The sequence below is a fragment of the Chionomys nivalis genome, chromosome 9 (assembly GCF_950005125.1).
Source record: "Chionomys nivalis chromosome 9, mChiNiv1.1, whole genome shotgun sequence".
Taxonomy (NCBI): domain Eukaryota; kingdom Metazoa; phylum Chordata; class Mammalia; order Rodentia; family Cricetidae; genus Chionomys; species Chionomys nivalis.
In genome coordinates, this window is record NC_080094.1 from 21,524,047 (window position 1) to 21,545,364 (window position 21,318).

Consider the following 21,318-nt stretch of genomic DNA (forward strand, 5'->3'; position numbering starts at 1 on the left):
AAAGCCCCTGCCATTCCCGGAAAGATTAGGAGTCCCCCGACCCCTTTACTGGCCTTATTTCTTTTGCATTTGATATCTGCATATCTTTAGCCCCAATTGGTCAAGAGGTTGATCTATCTCCTATTTCTGTTCCTAACCAAGAATGAGTCTCCCTTGCTGCTCAATGTGTCTTCTTGCTGGTGTTACAATTCTAAGAGGGAAGAATGACACAGGATGGGGATAAAAATTTGATAATTATCATTTTCAATCAATAAAAGAAAGCTGAGGTTCAAAGAGGGGCCTAGACCCAGAGAGTGCAGGACTAGGGTGTAAAACATGATTTAGCTGGAGTCCTGGTCCCTGTGCTGCTGTTCCTTGTCTGTTATACTTCCCCAGTGACAGCTGAATCCATCAATATGTCCCTCTCACAATTTCACAATTCATCTCTTAGGAGATTGAATCATCTCAGACCAGGCTAGATGGGGCAATCATGGTTAATCACACTGAGTTGTCACAAGGTTGCCCAGAGGCGATGTTCACCATCGGGTACATCAATCTCAACCCGTCCTGTCAGTCCCATTTTCCTTGGGAAGCAGCTCAGCTTCATCCCCTCCCCTCCCCTCCCCTCTCCATTGACATCTTCAGAGCTGAGCTCTGTGGTGTTGTCTCTGGGCTTCCTGTTTCAGATGGCTTCAGTATCTTTTCAGAGACTCAGGGCATTTAACAACAAAAGTTGTGTGATATGAAGATGGTGGCCTGGGAATCCAACTTTGTGAACTATGTTCATCCAAATCACAATTTCTCAACTTTGGCACCATGGGCATTTGGGGCCAGGTAATTCTTAATTGAAGATAGCTGTTCTGTGCTTTGGACGAAGTTAGGCAGCAAACCCAGGCTCTAATTCATAGAACACTAGACAACTGTGACCAAAAAAATGTGTCTAGAAATTGCCTCATTACCGTCTTCAACCCAAGCTGAGAAAAACAAGGATTTAAACTATCCCAGTTTTTCCCTGGAAACAGAGAAACTAGTTTTACAGGTCCAGGAGGCATGGAGTCCTAATGTTTGTAAACTAAGTCCTATTCCAGGATTCTAAAAGTAATCGCTTATTAAAAGAAACCTACAAGGAAAGGTCTGGAAAACATTCACAGAGCTCCTTGTGGTCGTTGCCTCTCACGGCAAACAGGACTCTGGAGAAGAGTGGGTTCTTGTCACTGTGTGGCCCTTATGTCATTTAGTGAACTGGCTTTACAGAGAGAAGCAGTAATCGTATCTGGAATGACAGGATGTTCAGAATGTAAGTTTTAAAAAGTATTTAGGATGGTATGTACAGATATCTTCAACTCAAAAAAGACTTGTTTTGGCTGGGCAGTGTTGGGGCACACCTTTAATCCCAGCACTCAGGAGGCAGAGGCAGGCAGATCTCTGAGATTGAGGTCAGCCTGGTCTACAGAGTGAGTTCCAGGACAGCCAGCACTACACAAACCCTGCCTTGTTTGAGGTTTGAAGAGATTTAGAATGGTGACTGGGTGCTTTTCTTGACAGGATAAAACAGAAAATGTAGAATGTATACCCTAAGTGACCCAAGGGAATTTAGCTTTTACATAATTATGATTTTAACTTTAACCTTTATTCATTGCTTTCTTTCTTTCAGTGGTAGGCTGTGTGCATCCCAGGCTAGTGCTATACACTCCACCCACCCCCAGCATACTCGCTATACACCCCAACCCTTCCCATGTATTTCTGTGGCCATGCTTTTCTTTGGCAAGTGGCACTAGCTATTTACCTTTGAGATTTTTTAAATTAATAATTTTTGCATTACTGTCAGGTTGAACCTAAAGCCTAGTGCATGGTAGGCAAGCTACATCCCTAGCTCCATTTTTGCTTTTATTTTTTAACATTTTATGGTGTGTGTCCGTCCGTCTGTCTGTCTGTCTGTCTATCTGGGGAAGCACATGTGCCACATGTGCATGTAAAGATCAGAGGACAACTCGCAGGACTCAGACCTCTCCTTCCCCCATGAGGGGCTGGGGATCGAACTCAGGTCGTCAGGCTTGATGGCAAGTGCTTTAGCTCAGTCTTTACCTGCTGAACCATTTCACCAGTCCCCTGATTTCCTTCCTTAAATGTTTCCCAAGTGAGTTAAAGGAAAGTTAAGTCAATGATGGGTGGCATGACGACATGAAGCACGTGGCAGGATTGTGGGCACGTTGTTTACCAGGCTCTCATAGAGGGGTTGATTTTCTTTCGGATCATTATGCTACACCTCTCCTCTCCAGGTCCTGGGACCCACATACTTTTACACCACCCTCTGCCTAGAAAGTTCTTATTCAAGGTTTTCGCCTTACTGGGTCTTTCTCTTTATTAAGCTCAAAAATGACTTCCTTAGGGAGGTCCTTAACTGGCTAACCAGTTTCCCCCTTTGTGGTTTTGGGGATCACACACAGAGCCTCACACATGCTAAGCACACACTGAGCTACACTCTCAACTTTGGCCTTGTTAAAGTGACCTCCACTTCTTCCTCTGCGTTTCCTTCTTAGAGCTGATCTCTCTAACCTGTCTTTCCTGTCTCACTGTTTTCTCCACTGGACAGAAAGCCCTTGACCAGTAAGGACTTTGCCCTGTGTGCCATTGAGCCCACAGAGCCTAAGCCAAGGTCTGGGCCACAGCAGGAACTCCAGACTTTGTTGATTAAAATTGTTCTACATTAGAGCCTGGCTGGATGCATGACTTTAGTCCCAGCACTAGGATGGTAGAGGTAGGAGAATCTCTGAGTTCCAGGCTAGGGCTACATGGTGAGATGCTGTCTCAGGAACAAAACAAATCCTGTCTCAAAAACAAAACAAAAAATGTGTTCTACATTGGGACGTGTCCACTCCTGTTCTATATCGACTTGTACCAGCACCCGAGGTCAGAGAGGAGAGAGAAAGGAGGGAGATAAGGGAGGCTGAGGGAGTCCATGGTTCGCCACCAAACACATTTATTTCACTTTTATTGAGTGTACAAGAACAGAGAGCACACGCATACAGCACGGAGCACTGAGGTGGGGGAGCGTGGGGACAAGAGAGGAGAGCGGGGACTGAGTAAAAAGGAACACGACAGCATTGCAGTTGGTTGGTTAAGGTGCTTTTTGAAAAAAAAATGTATATATATATATATATTTAGAGTGATGTTGCTCATGCAATCTCAGGCCAGTCTTGGTATGTGCTTGCAGGATTCAAAAACTGAAACAGGTCCTGGCACTTCCTGTACCTTCACATGGAAAAGATCCACAGAAAGCAAAAGTCGGGAAAATAAAGGAGTGTGAGACACAGAGTGGGGAAAAGGCTCAGGGCGCAACTGGTTCACCCTGCTCGTTTAGCTAGGCGCAGCTAGTTCAGCCTGCTCCTTTAGTTAGGTGGGATGAAGTAGCCCGGTGTCACGGGGTGAGTTAGGAGCTGCATCTAGACGGTCACCCACAACTCTGACTGCTCTCTGAGAATTTCCCCCACTCTGTTACCTGGCCTACTGGACAGAGATGAGACACACCCACACCAATAAAAGGCAAAAAGAAAAAAAATAGGTTGAAGACAGACAAGACAACGTCCTTATTCTCTATGGAGTGGAGGACGAGGAGGAAACAGTTCCCTAGATTTGAGTTTTGCAGGTCCCCTCCTCCCTGGGCAGGGTGCTGACTGCCTCTCTGGGGGGAGAAGGTCAGCCTAAATTCCAACACCCCACAAGCTAAGCGGGTCATTTTCTCCTCGCCCTGTAGCCCACCTTCAGGGCCGGTGCAACCCTCTGAACAAAGGTCCTCCCTCTGAGGTATGTACGTCCAGTGCGTGCAGGCCATGGAGTTCCTGCAGAGGCAGGGGAGGCCTGAGCCCAGTTCCAAGGGGATAGAGCCATTCCTGCTCTTGGCTCAGAAGCAGCAGGAGCTTGCAGGTTCTAAAGGACAGGCAGGAGGTTCTGTGGCTTCTCCACCAAGAATGGACAAAGATCTCGGAGCAGAGAAAATGCTCTGTCACACTGGAGTGGAGTGGGCCTACCAGCCTGTACCAGGGCATATGGCTGACTTTGTTGTCTAAGAGGCTGGCTCTACTTCTCAGCGGCTACAGAGAAGAGCTGTTCTAGCTGCTTGCCCCGTGTCAGGCCAGCACCTATAGGTAGGGAAGGTGTCCACCCTAGGAGTAACTAATAAGCAGGCCAAGAGGGCGCATCTAGCCCGGGCCCCTGAGAGACACTCCAGGTAATGTCTGATCAGACGGAGGGAGTGGAGACGTGTTTTGAAACAAGCCAGCAATGGTTAGGGACAGGCTTGTCCGGTGGCGTCCCAGGTTCCCCTTCTCCCACATGCTTCTCCTTCCACCTTAAAAACAGAGCCTGGCACAAACAGGCAACTTACAAACATTTGTTGAATAAATGTATGAACTGCCTTAGCAAGACTAGGAGTGAAATGGGATTGCCGTAGGACATTTCCTTCAGAAAGGGACACTGCTCGTGGCAAGCAAGCCAGGAGCCTGCATATGCCAGAGTGCAATGCCAAGTTGGTGGCTGGGTTTTCCCCAAGGGCTCCTGTCATCTCAAGGCCGTTTTACAAACGAGTCTAAGGCAGATGGAGCCAGTAGGCAACACTTCCTCATACCTGCTATCGTTCTGGGATAGGTGAGACCTTTGGCAATGCAGTATGGCCTATCATGCAGAAGGCCTATCATGGCCTTTCCTGTGTTCATGGCCTCTTTATCACGGCTACCTTAGCTCAGGAAAAAGCAGGATTCACAAGATGGAAGAGGCAGAGGGGGAAGACTGGCTGGGCATTTCAGAAAACCAGGTTAGGGGGACTGCTCTCTACCTCAGTTAGGGCACCACCTCCCTTAAGAGAAGGAACTGACGGTGACGAGGAGGTGAAGAGCAGGGCAAGACATGGCGAAATACAAACCAAAACAAAGACCCTGGTCACAGTAAAACAGAAAGAGGACTGAAAGCCGCGGCAAGCCCCCCAGAGCTGGGAGGACTAACCTATGACCTCAGCAGCAGAGGCCTGCGCACAGCCCAGGCCTGGACAGCTACTGCTGCGGGAGAAGGCATCTTGGCCTGGCATGTTCGGGACTACATCTGTATTGTTTCCTTCTGGCCGAACCTTCACCTCTCATGGAGGGCCCCCCCCCAGTCTCCCCACCAATCACCCAGTTACAAACACCACACACAGTTTCACTACACTGAATCTGTCAGCCCTACTGGGAGCCGGCCACACCCAGAGTCCAGTGTCCTCGGCTGGACCAGTTTGGCAAGATCTAGGAACCTTGGGATACATCACAGTCAGGTAATTATAACTTGAAAATGTCAGCTGCATACTTACCAGCAGTTTATTTTAATATCTGTTTCCTGTTACATGTAATATACATAACTTAAAATCACAGTCATACAATCTCCTATGAGCTGCACCTCCATCATGAGAAACCGGAACATACAGTGTCTACTTCCTTTCCCATGGTTTCCTTTTGCTCTCGTTGTCTCTTTTTCTTCCAATGAGAGTCATCCGCAGTGGCCCTCAGCCGGACCAGGACACAGAAGAGGAGGGTTGGGGGGAGAGGCAGGAGGGAGCTGAGACAGAAAATGGAGACAAGATGAGCAGAGGTCAAGGGTGAAGTGGGGAGGGCAGAAGGACAGAGAATGGATGTCGCAGCCCAGTGTCAAGACCCGGAAAATAACAACCGAGTGTTCCTCCCCTCCTCCTCCAAGTGGGAGACTTCCATTCTTTTTTTCTTGGAAAACAGTGGCCTGTGCGTGTCTTGCAGCTGTGACTTCTCTTGCTTGGCTACGAGATCTTATTTTCCTCTTCCTTCGTATTAGAGGGAGCAACAGAGGCTGGGGAGAACAAACGAGGTGCTCGCCCATCCTGGAGTGTGTGCAGCCGAGGTTCAAGGGGACATCTACAATCATCATGGTCTGCTTTTGTAGTTTGGCAGGAGAAAGGGGCCAGGAAAAAAAAAATCCCACCAATTCAATTTGTCTGCAAAGGAAATGAAGGTTGCTGCAGATGTCGGTTGTTGCTATCAGCTGACAGCTCCGCCAGCCCCAGAGCAGTGCAAGGACGCGGTGTTTCCTATATATATATCTATATCTATATATATCTATATATATATGCTTTCCCTTCCCAGTCTCTCATCAGTGACAGTACGTCGCAGCTGGGATGTTGGTGTTGTCGGAGAATCCAGAATGAAGGCCCCTTCTTAATGGTTCTCTGGCTTGGGTTGGACCAGACATGCCAGCATCTCTTCACGGAGGTCAGGATTCCTGGGTGCCAGAAGCAGGGGAACAGGGTGATGGGTACAAAGGAAGGAAGATAAAGGAAATTAGTTACTTTAGCCACTTGCCTTTAAACACACAGCATCAGTTTTCCTAGCTACCGTTCGCCCTGCATTATAGCCCAGAAAGACTGACTTATCCAAGGCTACGCAGCTAAGGAATGGCACATGTGCACTAACTCCAGAATCCCTGTGCATCTGCGTGTTTGATCCTGAGGAGGCAATATCTTTTGCTTTGGTCTCAAAATGTTTTAAATGGTCCTTTAATAATGTGGAGACACTCTGGTCACTGTCATTTTACTGTGCCCCCTTGCTCTTCTCAGTTCTGGGGCTGTTTCTCCCTGGCTGCAGGTCTTCTACTCCCCATGGGCCTGCTGTGGCCTGCAGATTAAATGGCAGACAGCCTAAAGAAAAAAAGAGTCTGGATTCCAACTAAGGGTTACCTACAGAACTCAGAATTTAAGAGCATGGACTCTGCAGTCCCACTTCCCTAGTTCAAACCCCACCCCTGGCCTGTCTGCTCTATAACTGTGGGGCGAGTGTCTCAACCTCTCTTAGCTTCCATCAGTTTTTCTAGAAAATGGGACCTGCCTTCCACAGGTAGAGAGGCACCACAGAGGGGGCCTAGATACAGGAGCGCTGAATGAGTAGAGGCCTTGTTGCTATACCCACATCATCATAGCTCTTGCCCCATTTCCCCAACAGTAAAGGCTACCATTTCCCTACCTTCACCATTGGCGACCACTCAAAATCACTTTGTACACGGAACAGCATCCCTGACTCACATAGGAGCCAGTATAATCAAGTGTCATAAAAGAGTCCTTTTTGGGTCAGCTGACTGAGAGGAAAACTCATGCCCAGAAGGCTGATGGTTTAGCAGGTTGGTGGCAGGGTGACGGTGAGAACCCGAGGTTCCTATTTTGAAGCAGGTCAAGCCCCTCCCCTGCACAGGTAACCCTGGGAAGGTGAGGAAGCTATAGGCAGCCAAGTGAATGCTGTTCTCTTGCCGGCAGTGTTCAGGAGACAGATCCTCTCTGAGGGGATGCCAGGCTGTCCTTGACCTCAATATCTTCCTTCCTGACCTTCCTAAGAGCTGAGATTCCAGGCAGGCACAATCACACCGTTTCAAGTCCTCGCATCATCAGCTCTATGACCGTAAGAAGCTATTTAACCCTGGCCAGGGGGACCTAAATAATACTGTGCATAACAATTCATTCTTCTTGGCTTAGGACAGCCATTGATAGCTTACCGCCATAATGACAGTAGTGACTGTTATGGAATATTTACTGTGTGCCAGGCACTATGGTAATTACCATACATACATGATTTCTATGAGTCAGAGACTATGGGAAGTCAGCGTGGTGAGGAACATAGGTGGCTCTGGAGTCTAACACATTAGGTTTAGATTCTAATCAGTGCATCATGTTCCCAGCACCGTAGCTATGGGCAAGCTAGTTAAAGTCTCTGAGCATCTGTTTCCTTACTTTTAAAATGAATGAGCAGACAGAACAAAGCTTGGTGCCTGGCACAGTGTAAGCACCCTATGAATAAGAGCAACAGATACTACTAGAATTGCTGGTACCCGCCAGCTGATAAAACACAGGATGCCTTGGCTATATAGCAAAACATAGCTCCAAAAAAGGGTAGGAAGAGGCTGTCCTGGAACTCACTCTGTAGACCAGGCTGGCCTTGAACTCAGAGATCCACCCGCCTCTGCCTCCTAAGTACCGGGATTAAAGGTGTGTGTCACCACAGTCTGGCTTCCAAGAATCTTTTTACTGCGTCCTCCTCCCTCCCACACTGCTGAGCTCCAGACCTGTACCTGTGGCTTCTTGTCCCTCTCCTCCGGGGATGGGTCTGTTTCTCTGTAGACAACAGCTTTGGTTACCAGCATGTCCGGATGCTGTAGTTTGGCTTCCTTGATGGCCAAAGCCAGGGCCTGGTGGGCAGAAAAGCATAGTGAGGTACCACAGAATAGTGCCTATGGGAGAAACTGAACACAAGCCCCTACTGCACAGCTGGGGAAACTGAGGAGGGGCCAAGTTAAACAGTCAGAGGACAAGACTAGAGTTAGATTCTTCTGGTCTCCATTTAATGCCCCTTCTTGGGGGTCAGCAAGGGGTGGACACCTTCTCTGCTCGGAAGGGTACCCCCCCATAGGTCACCATTATAGGAGAGACTGGATACTGGGCTGTGCCCTGGAAATACTTCTCCCAGCCCTGTACCTGGTCTTGATCGACATCTTCGTCTCCAGTAATGATGATTCGCTTCTCGATCCTTGTCTCAGAAAACCCTCCTTTCACAGTCTGTGGAGAGAGAAGGAGAGGGCAGGGGAGAGAAAGGCGAGGTCCCTCTTAGGTCAGCTGACCTACACACATCGGTCTCAGTCAACCAGCCTTTCCTGCCCTCCTCGGCAGTCTCTTCTAGTTTGAGAACATCAGAGTCCTGCCATGTTGTCATTACTCCCCAGCTCTCAAACTGTCCCACACCCAGCTCAGACGCTGCTCCTTGGTCGGCAGGGTCCCAAGGCTTCCTGTCCCGGCCTTCCCTAAGCACTGAGTCTATATCTCTCACGGTTTGGGGCCTCTGCATGGTGCTGACCTATGTGCACATGGCCTCGCTCACCTCTCCAGACTCCAAGACCTGGAGAGGGGGACTTGTACTTTGATGACCTCAGCGTCCCTTCACCCCGCACCTTTCCCCACCTGACCTGGCAGTGCTGAATGCAGATCTGTCGAATGAGCACATGAATGGAATGCGAATGGTGACAAGGTTCTACCTTTAGTGACCTGTAGACAAGATTCTACCTTAAAAGACTTGGAACAATCCTATGAAGATACTTTATTGCTCTCCTTTTGTCTCAAGGAGTGGGGCTTAGAAGTAGAGGATGGGGCGGGATCTAACTGTTTGGCACGTCCAAGGAGGATGTGACCCAGGAAAAGCCTAGCTGGAGGGAGGCAAGGGTGAACCAAAGGGGCCCCTGAGTGGTGAGGTACAGAGGAGACTTTCCTGAGCCATACACTGTGGGGTGTGCCGTGTGAGGCATTCCCATAAAGTCAGCAGAGAAGTCCATGTGCTTCTCTTAGGTGTTTTGAGAGGTTGCTTCCTGGGAGATGTGACAAGGTGACAATGCTACAAAGTTGCAGGCGAGTGTCAACCAGACTTGCCCTTCTGTGGGTCAGCTGGACCTTCAACTCAACCCCCAGGGCTCAGCCTGGCTCCTCCGGCTCCAGTCATGGCTGGGCCTCTTCCGTTCTCCCTGGCGGTTCAGCTGTGCACTTGCTACAGCTTCCTTCTCAACCCTTCCTAGTTCCCTGGCTGTCGCAGCTGATGGCCCCTAGGAATGCCTTCCTTCTCTGTCCTCCCCCTTGGCTCAAGCCCTCAGTCCAGGCCTTAGTTCTCCTTCCTCTACCTCCCCACACCTATGAGACAGACAGACAGCTGCAGGGAGCCTATCTCCACTGAGTCACTACCTAAGTTACCTTTCCTCGCGACTAGGATCCTCCAAGATCAAATCAGCCCCAGGGTCTGGCACCTATCTTGTCTGCCCCCACTCTGCACTTCCTTGCTCCAAGGGCATCCTAATTTCTCAGTCCCCCATCTACACACTGCTTCCTGGTTTCCTACAAACACACCTCCTCCAGCAGACTGGGAGTCTAGGAAGGTTGATGGTCACTTGGCATTTGCTTAACAAAGAGGTAAACACCCAGTGTCTCTGCCCCTCCTGCTAACATAGCATGCCTCCTGGCTGCTGTACCCTCAGGCGCTCTGCAGAGAGTCCCAGGACCCTCCTCAAACTCCATTCTCTTCTCTCTCTTGTTTTGGGTGGGTGGGCCAGCAGGGAGAACAGGACAATGACTATACCATTGAGAAATATCTCCATTCCTCTTCACTTTCTGTTTTGAAACAAGTTCCCATTACATTGCCCAGGCTGCCCTGGACATTCAGTCCCACATCAGCTTTCTAAGTAGCTGGGACTAGAGGCTTGTATTATCAGGCCTGGCAAAGGGCAGCTTTTTCCAAATGACACTGCCTGACTTTGGGGAGCTTCCCGCACATCACTCTTCTGAACTCTCCTGGCTCTCAAGGCCTGTAAGAGGCAGACATCATTGTCTGGAGAGAACATCTGACCCCACGGGTTAGCTGCCAATGCTGTGTGCAAGGCCTACTCCCAGACAACAGTAGCACAGGGCAGCGCATTCCAGGACTGGCCAAGATCCCCTCTGTGAGCCTTAGAGAATGAGGAGCCAGGGGTCAGCATGGTAGTGACCTTCCCACCTACAGCCGCTGGGGCCCTGAAGCTCGCTGGGGCCCGGGAGCCCACTGGGGCCAGGGAGCCCCCTGGGGCCGGGGAGCCCGCTGGGGCGGGGAGCCCACTGGGGCCGGGGAGCCTGCTGCTACTCACTTTGGTGACATGGGTGGTGGTGGAGGTTGAGAGGGTTTCCGCAGTGGCGCCGTAGGTGCTGGTGAGGACATCTTTCCCGATGATCTGCAGAATATAACCACCCCCACCCCGGGGGTCAGGTCAGGGCACTGGGCTCTGAAGGAGCAGGCAGGGCTAGGGAAAATTTCCCAGGGAGAAGCAGGGGCCCACGAAGGTGAAGCAGGGATGCCAAGATGCTTTGAACCAACATTCATTCTTATACAATACCAGAATCTTTCCACATCTAGACCTAGAACATTCCCAAACCCAGGCATCTGTAACTCTTAGATGAATCCCTAAGGCCCAGCGTCCTAACAACGGCCTAGAATGGAAGAATCCTAGAAAAATGACCAGATGGATCCAGGCAGCAGACAGAGCCCCCAGGACCTCGTCCTGTCATAGGCTCTCTCTGGACTAGGTATTGAGAACAACAAGCAGAGAATGAAGGCATCAGAAAAGACCTCTAATGACAGTCTCAGGGTCACCGGTGGGACGGTCACCAACAGAGTCCGGCCTAGAACCAAGCCTCTGGACTCCTAACTCCCTGCTCTTCCTGCTTTATAAGCTGACACAGCAGTGTGTGTGTGTGTGTGTGTGTGTGTGTGTGTGTCCTGTTTACCCTCAGCCCTGATGACAATGCTTTGGTTACATGGGGGGCGCTGATGGGCACCTTGGGAGAATATGGGCATTTGAAATGGTACTGAGCGCCTCACCGCACTTGCTGTGGCTGCGTGCTGGCACACTCAGCTCCGAGTCCCCTGGCCCCTCACTGCACTTGCTGTGGCTGTGTGCCCGCATGCCCGGCTCTGAGTCCCCTAGCCTGAGCTGGTCCTGCCTACTTACCGGTGAAAGAGAACGGATTTCCGTGGCCACCGTCTGTGGGCCGGGGATCGTGGCAGCTGCCCCCTTCCCGGACTTGAGACTGTTCTCCTGGGGAGACAATAGGTGCTCGGATGGCCAGGTCTCAGGTCAGTAGGCCTCCAGGAGGGCCAGGGCATGTGACCGTGTGGTCATCACCACCACAGGGTTGAGAAGCAACACAGAAGCTGAGGCACCCATTCCGTCCTCCCTTGCTCAATCCCACACACATGTGCATGCTCGCTTACACACTCACCCCGCAAACATTTACTGAATCCCTGTTATTAGAGATGCCAAGGTGAACAGGATACAGTATTGCTCTCTGGAAGCCCTAAAAGGAGTTGGGTCACCCAGGCTCTTGTTCTGGGCCTGCTGTGAACCTTGAGGCAGAGCCACTCCCTCCTTACTGTCTGTGGAAAAGGACCTTTGTCTATTCCTTCGTCTAGAAAGACGGTTTGTAAACCAGAAGCTGTTGGTAAATGCAGGAGTGCAGGTGGATGAACCATGTAGGTACTTCCCAGGACCTGCCAGGCACTGGGCATTCACCAGGTACGTGCATGTGTGTGACTCATTTAACCTTCGTAGCCACTGAAGGAAATCCCTGGCAGCAGTCCTATCCTACAGGGGACACACAGTATGTGGCTTGTTCATGTCCTACAGCACAGGAGTCAACTCCCAGCTGGGCAGCCTCCACAACTGCTAGGTGCTTGTGGTCCGAACCAGCATTCTGCCCTCTGAACTGTCACTTCTTGAGCCAGCTCCCCTGGCCTTATTCTAGATTCTAACTGCTAGAGCTCCCTGGAATTGTCACTGGACTTGGTGTCCTGTATCTGGCCAAGGGACACTGAGGGTCTTTTTGCTATCTCTCACGTCTGCATAGTCTCCAGCTCAGCTTGGCTATGAGCATCTCAGCTAAATGGAAAGTCTGTGCACGGCAAGGACCTAGACTGCTGTCTTCCTGCCACAGCATGGGGGGAGGACGGAGCCTCTGCCACACCTGCTCCTGCCCTGACTGTCGGTGACCACACTTGGCACACCATCCTGAGACGCATTCCCTACATCTTGGGTCCCAGACTATAAGGCCATTTCTAGCAGTGTTTTCTTTCACTCGCTTAGTCCACAGACACCAGCTCCCTTTGGGTCCTTCTGTCTCTCAGACTATGCTCACATATAGCTTCTGATTCTCTGTCTTTCCTCTTGTCCTGAGGCCAGCATCCACGGCTCCTCTCCATCTTCATGGTGGAAACAGAAGCCAGTAAATATGACACAGGTTGTTTAAAACCTAGGTGCTCCCCGTCCCAAGCTGGCTGTATTCATAGCCAGAACCATCTCCCAACTCAAGGAAGTAGTTCCTCTCCCTAGGCAAGGCACCCCCCTCTGCAACTCTCCTCAGGGGCTCCCCTCCATCCACCTGCAGATATCCAGGGATTTCTACTGCCTCTCTGGTGCCACAGTCTCCTATCCTACCTGTTGTCCAGATCTTGAACCCTAAATCTTCAAAACCAGTCATTTCCTGAGCCTTTCCCTGGAAACACCCTACAGATGTCTCACACTGGTCAGATCTAGAGTAGAACTGGTTGCTTGAACCTAACACAAGCATTACACTCCCCTCACACTACCCCAAGGGGCATCACCGAGAGGGCTTGTGAACACAGACTCCTAGGATCCCCGAGTTTCTGAATTAGGAGCTTTGGAGCAGGGTGGGGGACTATGCCTTTGCTGCAGGCACCTGGGACCACACTGTAAGCACCACTGGCCAGTAAACACTGTCCCCAGCCCATCCGTCCGTCCTGTCTCCTGGGCATCCTACCAGTGCCCACACACTGCACTTTCCTACTCCAGGATCTCCAATCCCTAACTTGGGGGTACCTACCTTCTTCAACCCTGGCAGTGCCCCTGCTGGACACCAGCAACCCTCAGACAGGTCCCCACCTTCTCTTTCTGGCCTAACGTGGGCCCCAGGGCTAGAGATGCTGTCTCCTCCAGGACTGGATTCACAGTACCTCGAATATCGTGGGTATTCAATAAATATTTATTAAAGGTCCAGGGCACACTCACACAGCTGATAACCTAACCAACACACGCAGCTAACGACAGGCTTCTACTCTAGAAACACTATTGCCCTGTTGTCCCCAGAACAAAGTTTAAACCATCCTACATGGCATTGGGAACATTTCAAGCTCTGGTTCAGTCCTTCTTTGCAGCCCTCCCCACCGTCCCCTCCTCTTCCTGTACACACCTACCAGCCAGATGTGCTTCCTGTCCTTAGGCCTGCTCTCCACAGCTGGAAGTCTTCTCCTGTGACCACACCTCAACCCATCCCTCACTCACAGCTCTCCTGTCCCTGCCTGGGTGACACCTTCCCCAGATCCTCCTAGCAGAGACGTCACTCAGCTTCATCCCAGTGGCCCCTAAGGTAACTCTGCTGCACTGTTCCATGAAGGCAGGAGAGAGACAGCAGCAGCTGACATCTGGGGACACCAAGGCCGGGCTGTGCTGGGGGCTCTGCACAGGGTACTTGCTCACGCTTGCAGGAGCCCTTAAAGGCACGCACTGTACTGTGTCCACCCCACTTTACAGAAGTGGAAGTGAAGGGTTTGGGAGGTGCAGGTGACTTGCCCAAGGGGAGGGTTGGGCCTTGCTCATCACTGCGTGCCCAAGACGGACATACAGACAGGTACTGTGATGACAACTGAACAAAGAATCCTAGTAGGCAGTGGGGCCTCTGCAGCACGGGGTCCCTGTGCTAGGCAGACAGTAGACTCATCAATGTTTTCAGGACAAATGGACAGATGGATGGATGGATGAGGAAATGGATGGAGTAGCTGTCTACTCACCATGAAGAGGAATCTAAATGTATCCTTACAAGTACCTCAATGCCGCAGAGCAACAGTTTGGAGAGAGAGCAAGAACTGACCCACGAGGGAAATGGTGCCCTCTGGTGACTGGTTTAAAGTACTGGTTTAGAGACTGATTACTTAAAACAACCCACCTGCTGAGAACTCTGACTTAAACCATCTTCTCCGGTAGAGGTCAGGGGTCAGACAAGGGAAGCTATTCAAAAACAACTCTCTAGCTCAGGAAATATCTGGATCAGACATTGCTAGACTCTGCAGCCCCAGACCTCTAAAGCTGATGTTCACACAGGTCAGGACAGGGGCAGAGCAGAGCGACCGCCAATGAAACTGAGACTTCCGGTGTCAGAGTGCCTGAAGATAAACTGGGATTTATTGGTCACGTGACCTTGGGTTCATCCCTTTATTCCCCCTGAACTTGTTTTCTCATTTGTAAAGGATGTCAAAGAAAGAACAGTGGATACCACAGTTTATAACCCAAAGGTCAGATGTCTCTGGGGACTGCCTGACACCACAGCCTGGTTAGAATATGTTGTCTGTTCGATTTCGTTGTTACGGGCTGTAGAGTAGTGGTTCTCAGCCTGTGGGTCTCGACCTCCACATGGGTCACATATTAGATATTCTGCATATCAGATATTTACATTGTAAATCATAACAGTAGAAAGATTACAGTTATGAAGTAGCAATAAAATAATTTTATGGTTTGGGGGTCGCCAAAATATGAGGAACTGTATTAAAGAGTCACAGCCTCAGGAAGATTGAGAACCACTGCCTTAGAGTTTCATAAGAAGCTGTGAGCCACACAGAAGGGGGTGACTCCTGTTTTATAGATGAGGACACTGGAAGCCAAGGACTTTACTGGTTAGACAGCAAATAAACAGCAAATTCTGAAGCAAGGTCCCTTTAGAAGGTATCCAAAACCTCTGCGTTTCCAATCCAGGTTCACTGCTGCCATCTACTGGTCACAGTGAGAAAGTGTTCTGAAACTGCTGGTGACTGGTTTGGGTTTGCTGTCAGGATAGGAGTGGGGTGGGGCTTTCAGGCTAATGTCTACCTGCAGGTAAAAGTCACCTGGTATTCCAAGATTCCTGCATGCTGAGAATCAGGCCATTCTACCCTCCCTCTATTCCGGCATGGCTGAGACAGCCCGGATAACTGCGACTCTGGGACTCCACTCCCCATGTTATTCAAACTGGAAAACCAAAGACTGACTACACTATGTACAAAGGCAGCCAAGGAACCAGACAACAGGAATCCAGTCATCTGCCTCACCATCATGAGGGCAGCTAAGATCTTCCTGAAACAGCTGCCAAGTTCTAGCTGTTGTGGGGAATGAGGGGTGGGTCAGAGAGAGGAATCGCCCGATCCCACTTACCATAGTGGTGGAGACTGTCTCTGTGGTGATGCAAGGGGGGGTCACCATGAAGTCTTTCCCCACGGGGGCACCCCCATCAACCTACGAGGCAGAGGAGGAGGCATTAGAGACTATGTCACCTGGCTTGTGGCAGTCCCAGTTACAAAGTGACAAGTTTTGTGAGTGGGGGCATGCACCGGGAGTGGTCACAGAACACTTTAGAGGGTCCCAAGGCTCTTCACAGGGTTCATTTTACTGTCCTACTGAACAAAGGAAGGGTGACCACATCCAAGTTGATGAATTCTACCCAAGCTTTGATTTGGCAACCCATTGGAAGTTAACGTGGCATGTTGGTTGGTTTTATGTCAACTTGACACAAGCTAGAGCCATTTTGGGAAAAGGGATTCTCAACTGGGAATATGCCTTCACACGACTGGCCTGTAGGCAAGTCTTCCAGGCATTCTCTTGACTAACGACTGATGTGGGAGGACCCAGATCACCGGAGGCAGAACCATCCTTGGGCAGATGGTCCTGGATGGTATAAGAACAAGGCTGAATCTGGGCGGTGGTGGCTCACACCTTTAATCCCAGCATTCAGGAGACAAAGGCAGGCAGATCTCTATGAGTTCAAAATCAGCTTGATTCTACAGAGCTAATTCCAGGACAGCCAGGGTTACATAGAGAAACCCTGTCTTGAAAAACCAACGCCAAACAAAACAAGAAAAGTAGACCGAGCAAGTTATGAGGAGCAACCAGGAAGCAGCGCTCCTCCATGGCCTCTGCTTCAGTTCCCACCTTCAGATTCCTGCCTGAAATTCCTGCCTTGACTTCCCTCAGTGATGGCTCATGACCTGAGAGTTGTGAACCCAAATAAACCCTTTCCTCCTCGGTGCTTTTGGCCATGTTGTTTTATACTACAACAGAAACTGGTGCTTTTTAAAAGTTCTCCAAGAAACATGAACAAGGAGACTTTAGCAGGGATAAAACCCACTACAAGGTTCAGTGATGGGAGAGAAAACACAAGTTAGGACATGCTTCCTAAGTGGACTCAGACAAGTGGACACAGGGCTGGGGTCATAGCACAGGTGGTAGAGTGCTTGCTTAGCATGCACGAAGCTTGGGTTCAACTCCCAGGCCCCATTAAAAAAACAAAAACAAAAACAAAAGAACAACCAATTGGATATGGTGCAACCTGTAACCCCAGCGTGGGGAGACTGAAGCAAGAGGATCAAAAGTTCAAGGTCATCCTCAGCTGCACAGTAAGTCTGAGGCCAGCCTGGGTAGCTGGTAGGAACCCTGTCCTCATGAGGTGAGAGACAGAGGGAGTGGCAGAGAGACAGAGACACGGAGAGGTGCACGTAAGTTCTAAACTACTTGAGAGCAAAGGGTATGGTGTAAGGCAGAGGTCACTCAGATCTAATAATTTTAATTAGAAGCAGATATAAACATCTCTGTTGGCATTACGCCTATCTTCCCCCCCTCCCTGCGACAGCATAAAAACGGTGTCGTTCAGTCTTTTGACATTTTGATGACAAAGAGCTGCCAGGTTATAGGGTTTGGTGTCATTTTGGTTTCTTTATACTTTGCATTAAAACAAAAGCTACGAAAACAAAGCAAGTCAGAGAAGACAAGCGGGTTGTCCAAGGTGACCCAGCTCATGATTCTCCTGAGGCGCGAGACACCTGTACAGCCGTTAGTTCGCACGCCGGAACAGCAGGACAAAAAGATGCTGGAAATGACAGTCACTTTTGCTACTCTGTGTCATATTTCAGGTTGTTCGTGATGGGGGTGGAAGCCAGGGCAAGGCCCAGCCAATGACCAACCCATCTGCTCAGCCCTTCACCAGGAGAAGGGACTGAGCACTATAGCCCTTCTGGGCAAGAAAAATTAGGGGCAATCTCCCAGACCCACAAACTCAGCCCTATAAGCCTTCAGATCTAAAGGCCCACAGAGGACACATGGAAAGTATGTGTTAAGTTGTGGGCTGTGTCTAGGCAGGCCAGCTGTCCCGGGGTGCAAGTGAGCTTCGACTCACTAACACAGACCCCTTCAGTCATTTGACCTTGGTTTGTTCATCTTGCCAATCTAATGCGGAACCTCCATGCCTAAGAAATGACCCAGGTGAGCTGTTCTGATCAAACAGCGATTGAGATTTCTCCTTTTCTCTCCCCCAAGCCACCCTGGGGCAGAACCTCACCACCCCTGCCAAGCCACCGTGAGTGCTGAACACTCCCAGGAGGAAGGGGGCAGGATCACCCTCATTTACAGATGGGGACACTGGGTTTTAAGAAGCACGGTCTTTCCCTACCATTCCCACCTCAGACCTCAGGGAGGATGAGGGAAGGAAAAGGCTGACTAAAGGGCTTGGCCATTTACTGAGGACCTTCCCTCAAATGCCCGCTCCCCGCATCAGGCTCCAGAGGAGGCGCAGGTTACCTGGGTGCTGTCTGCAGCGGAGACTCGGCTCTGCAGCATGGCCTCTGGCTCGATCTTCTTTCTGATTGCCAGACTGCTGACGGTCATGGTTTCTGCTTTCACGGACTACGGGGACATGAAGGAGACACTTGAAAACTCAAGCCCAGACACAACTCCTCTTCACAGGCAACTGGGATGCAGGAGGAGCCAAAGTTACTCCCAGCATGAAGAAGGCCTGACCTCGTGCCCCAGAGGCCGCATGTCTTTTTGAGGCTGTACTAAAAGGATGGCTAAACTCTTTGTTCAGAGTTTTTCTTCCACACATATTGCCTCCACCCCTTGGCCGCTTCAGGTAAACCACTGTTCAAAGCAAGAATTACATACATGGAAATATCCAGGGCCAGGCAGCAATGGAACCTGGTGAGGAGGTTAGCTGGCCGAGAGAAATGGAAAGCAAGTGCCGTTCTGCTCAGGTTTGGCTTTTAGCACAGCCTCTGCTCTGCTCTGTCTGTCTATTATACCCATTTATTTATTTATTTTATAAGGAAATATATTCTTGTGATTTTTAAATTAAAGAAAACACATCAGTTGGCCTCCTGCGGCCCAGGGACACCAGCTTACAAACCGGACTCTGTGTGACTCAAGCCACATGACCAGTTTCTTTGGAGTCTTCTCCTAGGCCTAGTTCATGGCTATACACACTGCAGTTTGATGAATGGAGCCTAGCTTGTCATGTAGTTGGAAAGAAGAGGGAGAAAGGAGGGATTCTTCCAGAATCCTGTGATCTAGCCGCTCGTTCAATTGTTCAATTAATCATCCCTTAGTGCTGAGTGTGAGCCAGCCTTACAGCAGCTGGCACCTGGCGGGAGGGCAGAGCCACCCGCCACTGTCCTGACTGTGCTGGGGAAATGTTAGAGTCAAAGCATGGCAGGGCAGAGCAGGATGTGGTGGGGACAGTACTGCCACCCGGGGGGCCAGAAAAGCAAGGAGAAGGGATGTGTGAGTTCCGTCCTGATCACTGTAAGGGAGGCACAGAAAGGAATGACAGGTCTTCTGCCCAGAGGGTACAGCATGGATGAGCTGGTGATCACTGCCTGGGAGGGAGGGAGGCAGGGAGGGAGGCAGAGAGGGAGGCAGAGAGGGAGGGAGGGAGGCAGAGAGGGAAGGAGGGAGGGAGGCAGAGAGGGAGTGAGGGAGAGAGGCAAGGAGGGAGGGAGGGGGGAAGGCTCAGCTAGAGGTAAAGGGCAAGGATGAGTTTCTGAAAACCAAGGGGTCTCAAAGCAGAGAAGCCCAGATGGTGGCCCTGCCTCCTGCCCAAAGGCTGTGTCTTCTCTTTTCCTGGAGTGTTCACTCCACACCGAGGTCTCAGGACCTGATGGGTTTATATAACAGCCTCTTCTGCAGGCCCCGGGAAAATGAGCCCTGGCCTGAATCAAGAGAAACCACTCAGGTTTCAGACCAGCTGTGGGAGCCTCGAGAGTCCACAGACACATGCTCTCTGCAGGTGCCATGCAACACAGGCAGGGGGCCAAGGAGTCATCAGTAAGACTGGCATCACTTGACCTCAGCAAGCGATGGGATCACAGGGTTAAAACACCATGGGGCGTGTGTTAGGGGTGAACCGACACAGCAAACATGCGGTCGCAGAACCATGCTGTTCTACGGAGGGGCAGTCATGCAACAGCAGACAGAGCTTCAGGCTGCAGCTGATGGCTGGTCTTCTCATGGCCCATGGCCCTCCGAACATGCAGTGCCCCATTGGACTGGATCTCCACGAAGCTCCACTGTACCTCAAACTGGGGCATTTCTGGGGTGGAGCAGGCCCCTCGATCTGGGCTGTCCTCGATGCCCCCAGACTCGTCCTCTTGGCTGGAGGGCCCCTTGAGATCCCGGGAGAACACCAGGCCTTCGGTCTCAGAGTCACTCTTATCCCGATCGAGCTCGGGGAGGCTTCGGGAGAAGTCTTCGAAAGCGCTGCCGTGGTAGTCACCAATAACTGTGAAGTCCACCTCAGCCTCCAGGCTGGATGTGGAGCTGACCGTTATGCTGGAGCACTTGCGTTCGATGGCCAGGTGGTTGTCCTTCAAGAAGACCGCATCCCTCTCCTGGTCCTGGTCCTCATCTCCTGTGTCACTCTCTGGAGCACGAGGACGTGGTGGTTTGATTTTCTCCTCCGAGCCCTCCCTCAGCCCTGCTCTCTATGGCCAGATAAAACCAGGGGAATGGGGATATGGGGTGGGGAGAGAGAGAGAGGTCAAGATAGTCAGAAGAATGTCAGAAGAAATCTCAAGGCTGCAACGATGTTCTCAAATGGAAGAGCAGGTCAGGAAACGAAAAACACGCCCCAGGAAGGTTTCCTTGGAATCTAGCACAAAACAAAATGAAACAAAAACTTCTCAGAGAGGGGATGCTCCTTTGGAGGGTCGCAAGGACGGCAAAGCAAGCTGGCATCCTTCCAGCGAGCTCTGGACAGGAGGCCCCCTCCAAGGCTAGGATCCGAAAGCCTATCAGAAGCAGCACTGTGCGAAAGGCAGGGATGGAGGCCTGGACCACAGGCCCATCCGTGCTGGAGGCATTGAGAGGTAAACTGAGGGAGGGCAGGGATTCAGAGAAATTCAGGAGAGGAGGCAAAGAGGCTGAAGCTGGGAGCTTGAGGAACACATAAGTCAGCAGCCTGTCAATTGCACTGAGTCTCTGGGGGAAGGGCCAGCATCAACCAGGGAAAGGAGAAATTCTAGCTCCAAGAGAGTTCAGTATCACTTTGAACTCTATGGTAACCATGGAGAGGAAGTTCTGGCCCCACCAGTGTAATTGACGACAGCAGGCCAAGGGAATGCCCAAAGAGCACCAGCAAACTTTGTCCTAAATACATACCTCTCAACTGGCCTGTCAGGGATTAAACAACACACGGCTCTGCTTATTTGCTTGCTTATTATTTCTTTGTCTTAGTTTGCGACTTTTTTTTTTTAAAAGACCAATCTAACACCCACAAAATGTTTTGAAAAAACTCAGCTTCGGGCTCTGGAGGTTCAGTATGCTTCAGAGATTCATTTGTGAACCAGCCTCCCGTTGGCCAGGTTCTGGAAGGTTGAGAGGTGTGAGGAGCACATTCCAGACAAGCCAGAGTGTGAACAGCCATGGGGGAGT

General features: G+C 50.6%; 1 protein-coding gene across 17 annotated transcripts in view; it reads right to left on the minus strand.

Annotated features, from left to right (window-relative positions):
- Window positions 1–2,942: 2,942 nt before the first annotated feature.
- Window positions 2,943–21,318, minus strand: part of Epb41l1 (erythrocyte membrane protein band 4.1 like 1) — a 123,457-nt gene continuing 105,081 nt past the window's right edge. For 12 of the 17 annotated variants that reach the window (XM_057780454.1, XM_057780453.1, XM_057780450.1 and 9 more), the window contains 8 exons: window positions 19,962–20,369; window positions 18,193–18,297; window positions 15,778–15,858; window positions 11,533–11,619; window positions 10,672–10,755; window positions 8,492–8,572; window positions 8,089–8,205; window positions 2,943–6,255 (listed from right to left, as the gene is read on the minus strand). In XM_057780454.1, coding sequence (XP_057636437.1) covers window positions 6,247–6,255; window positions 8,089–8,205; window positions 8,492–8,572; window positions 10,672–10,755; window positions 11,533–11,619; window positions 15,778–15,858; window positions 18,193–18,297; window positions 19,962–20,369 — 972 coding nt within the window. In that variant the 3' untranslated portion in view covers window positions 2,943–6,246. The remainder of the gene's footprint in view (window positions 6,256–8,088; window positions 8,206–8,491; window positions 8,573–10,671; window positions 10,756–11,532; window positions 11,620–15,777; window positions 15,859–18,192; window positions 18,298–19,961; window positions 20,370–21,318) is intronic. The other 5 variants (XM_057780466.1, XM_057780465.1, XM_057780460.1 and 2 more) reach the window with 3 other exon arrangements.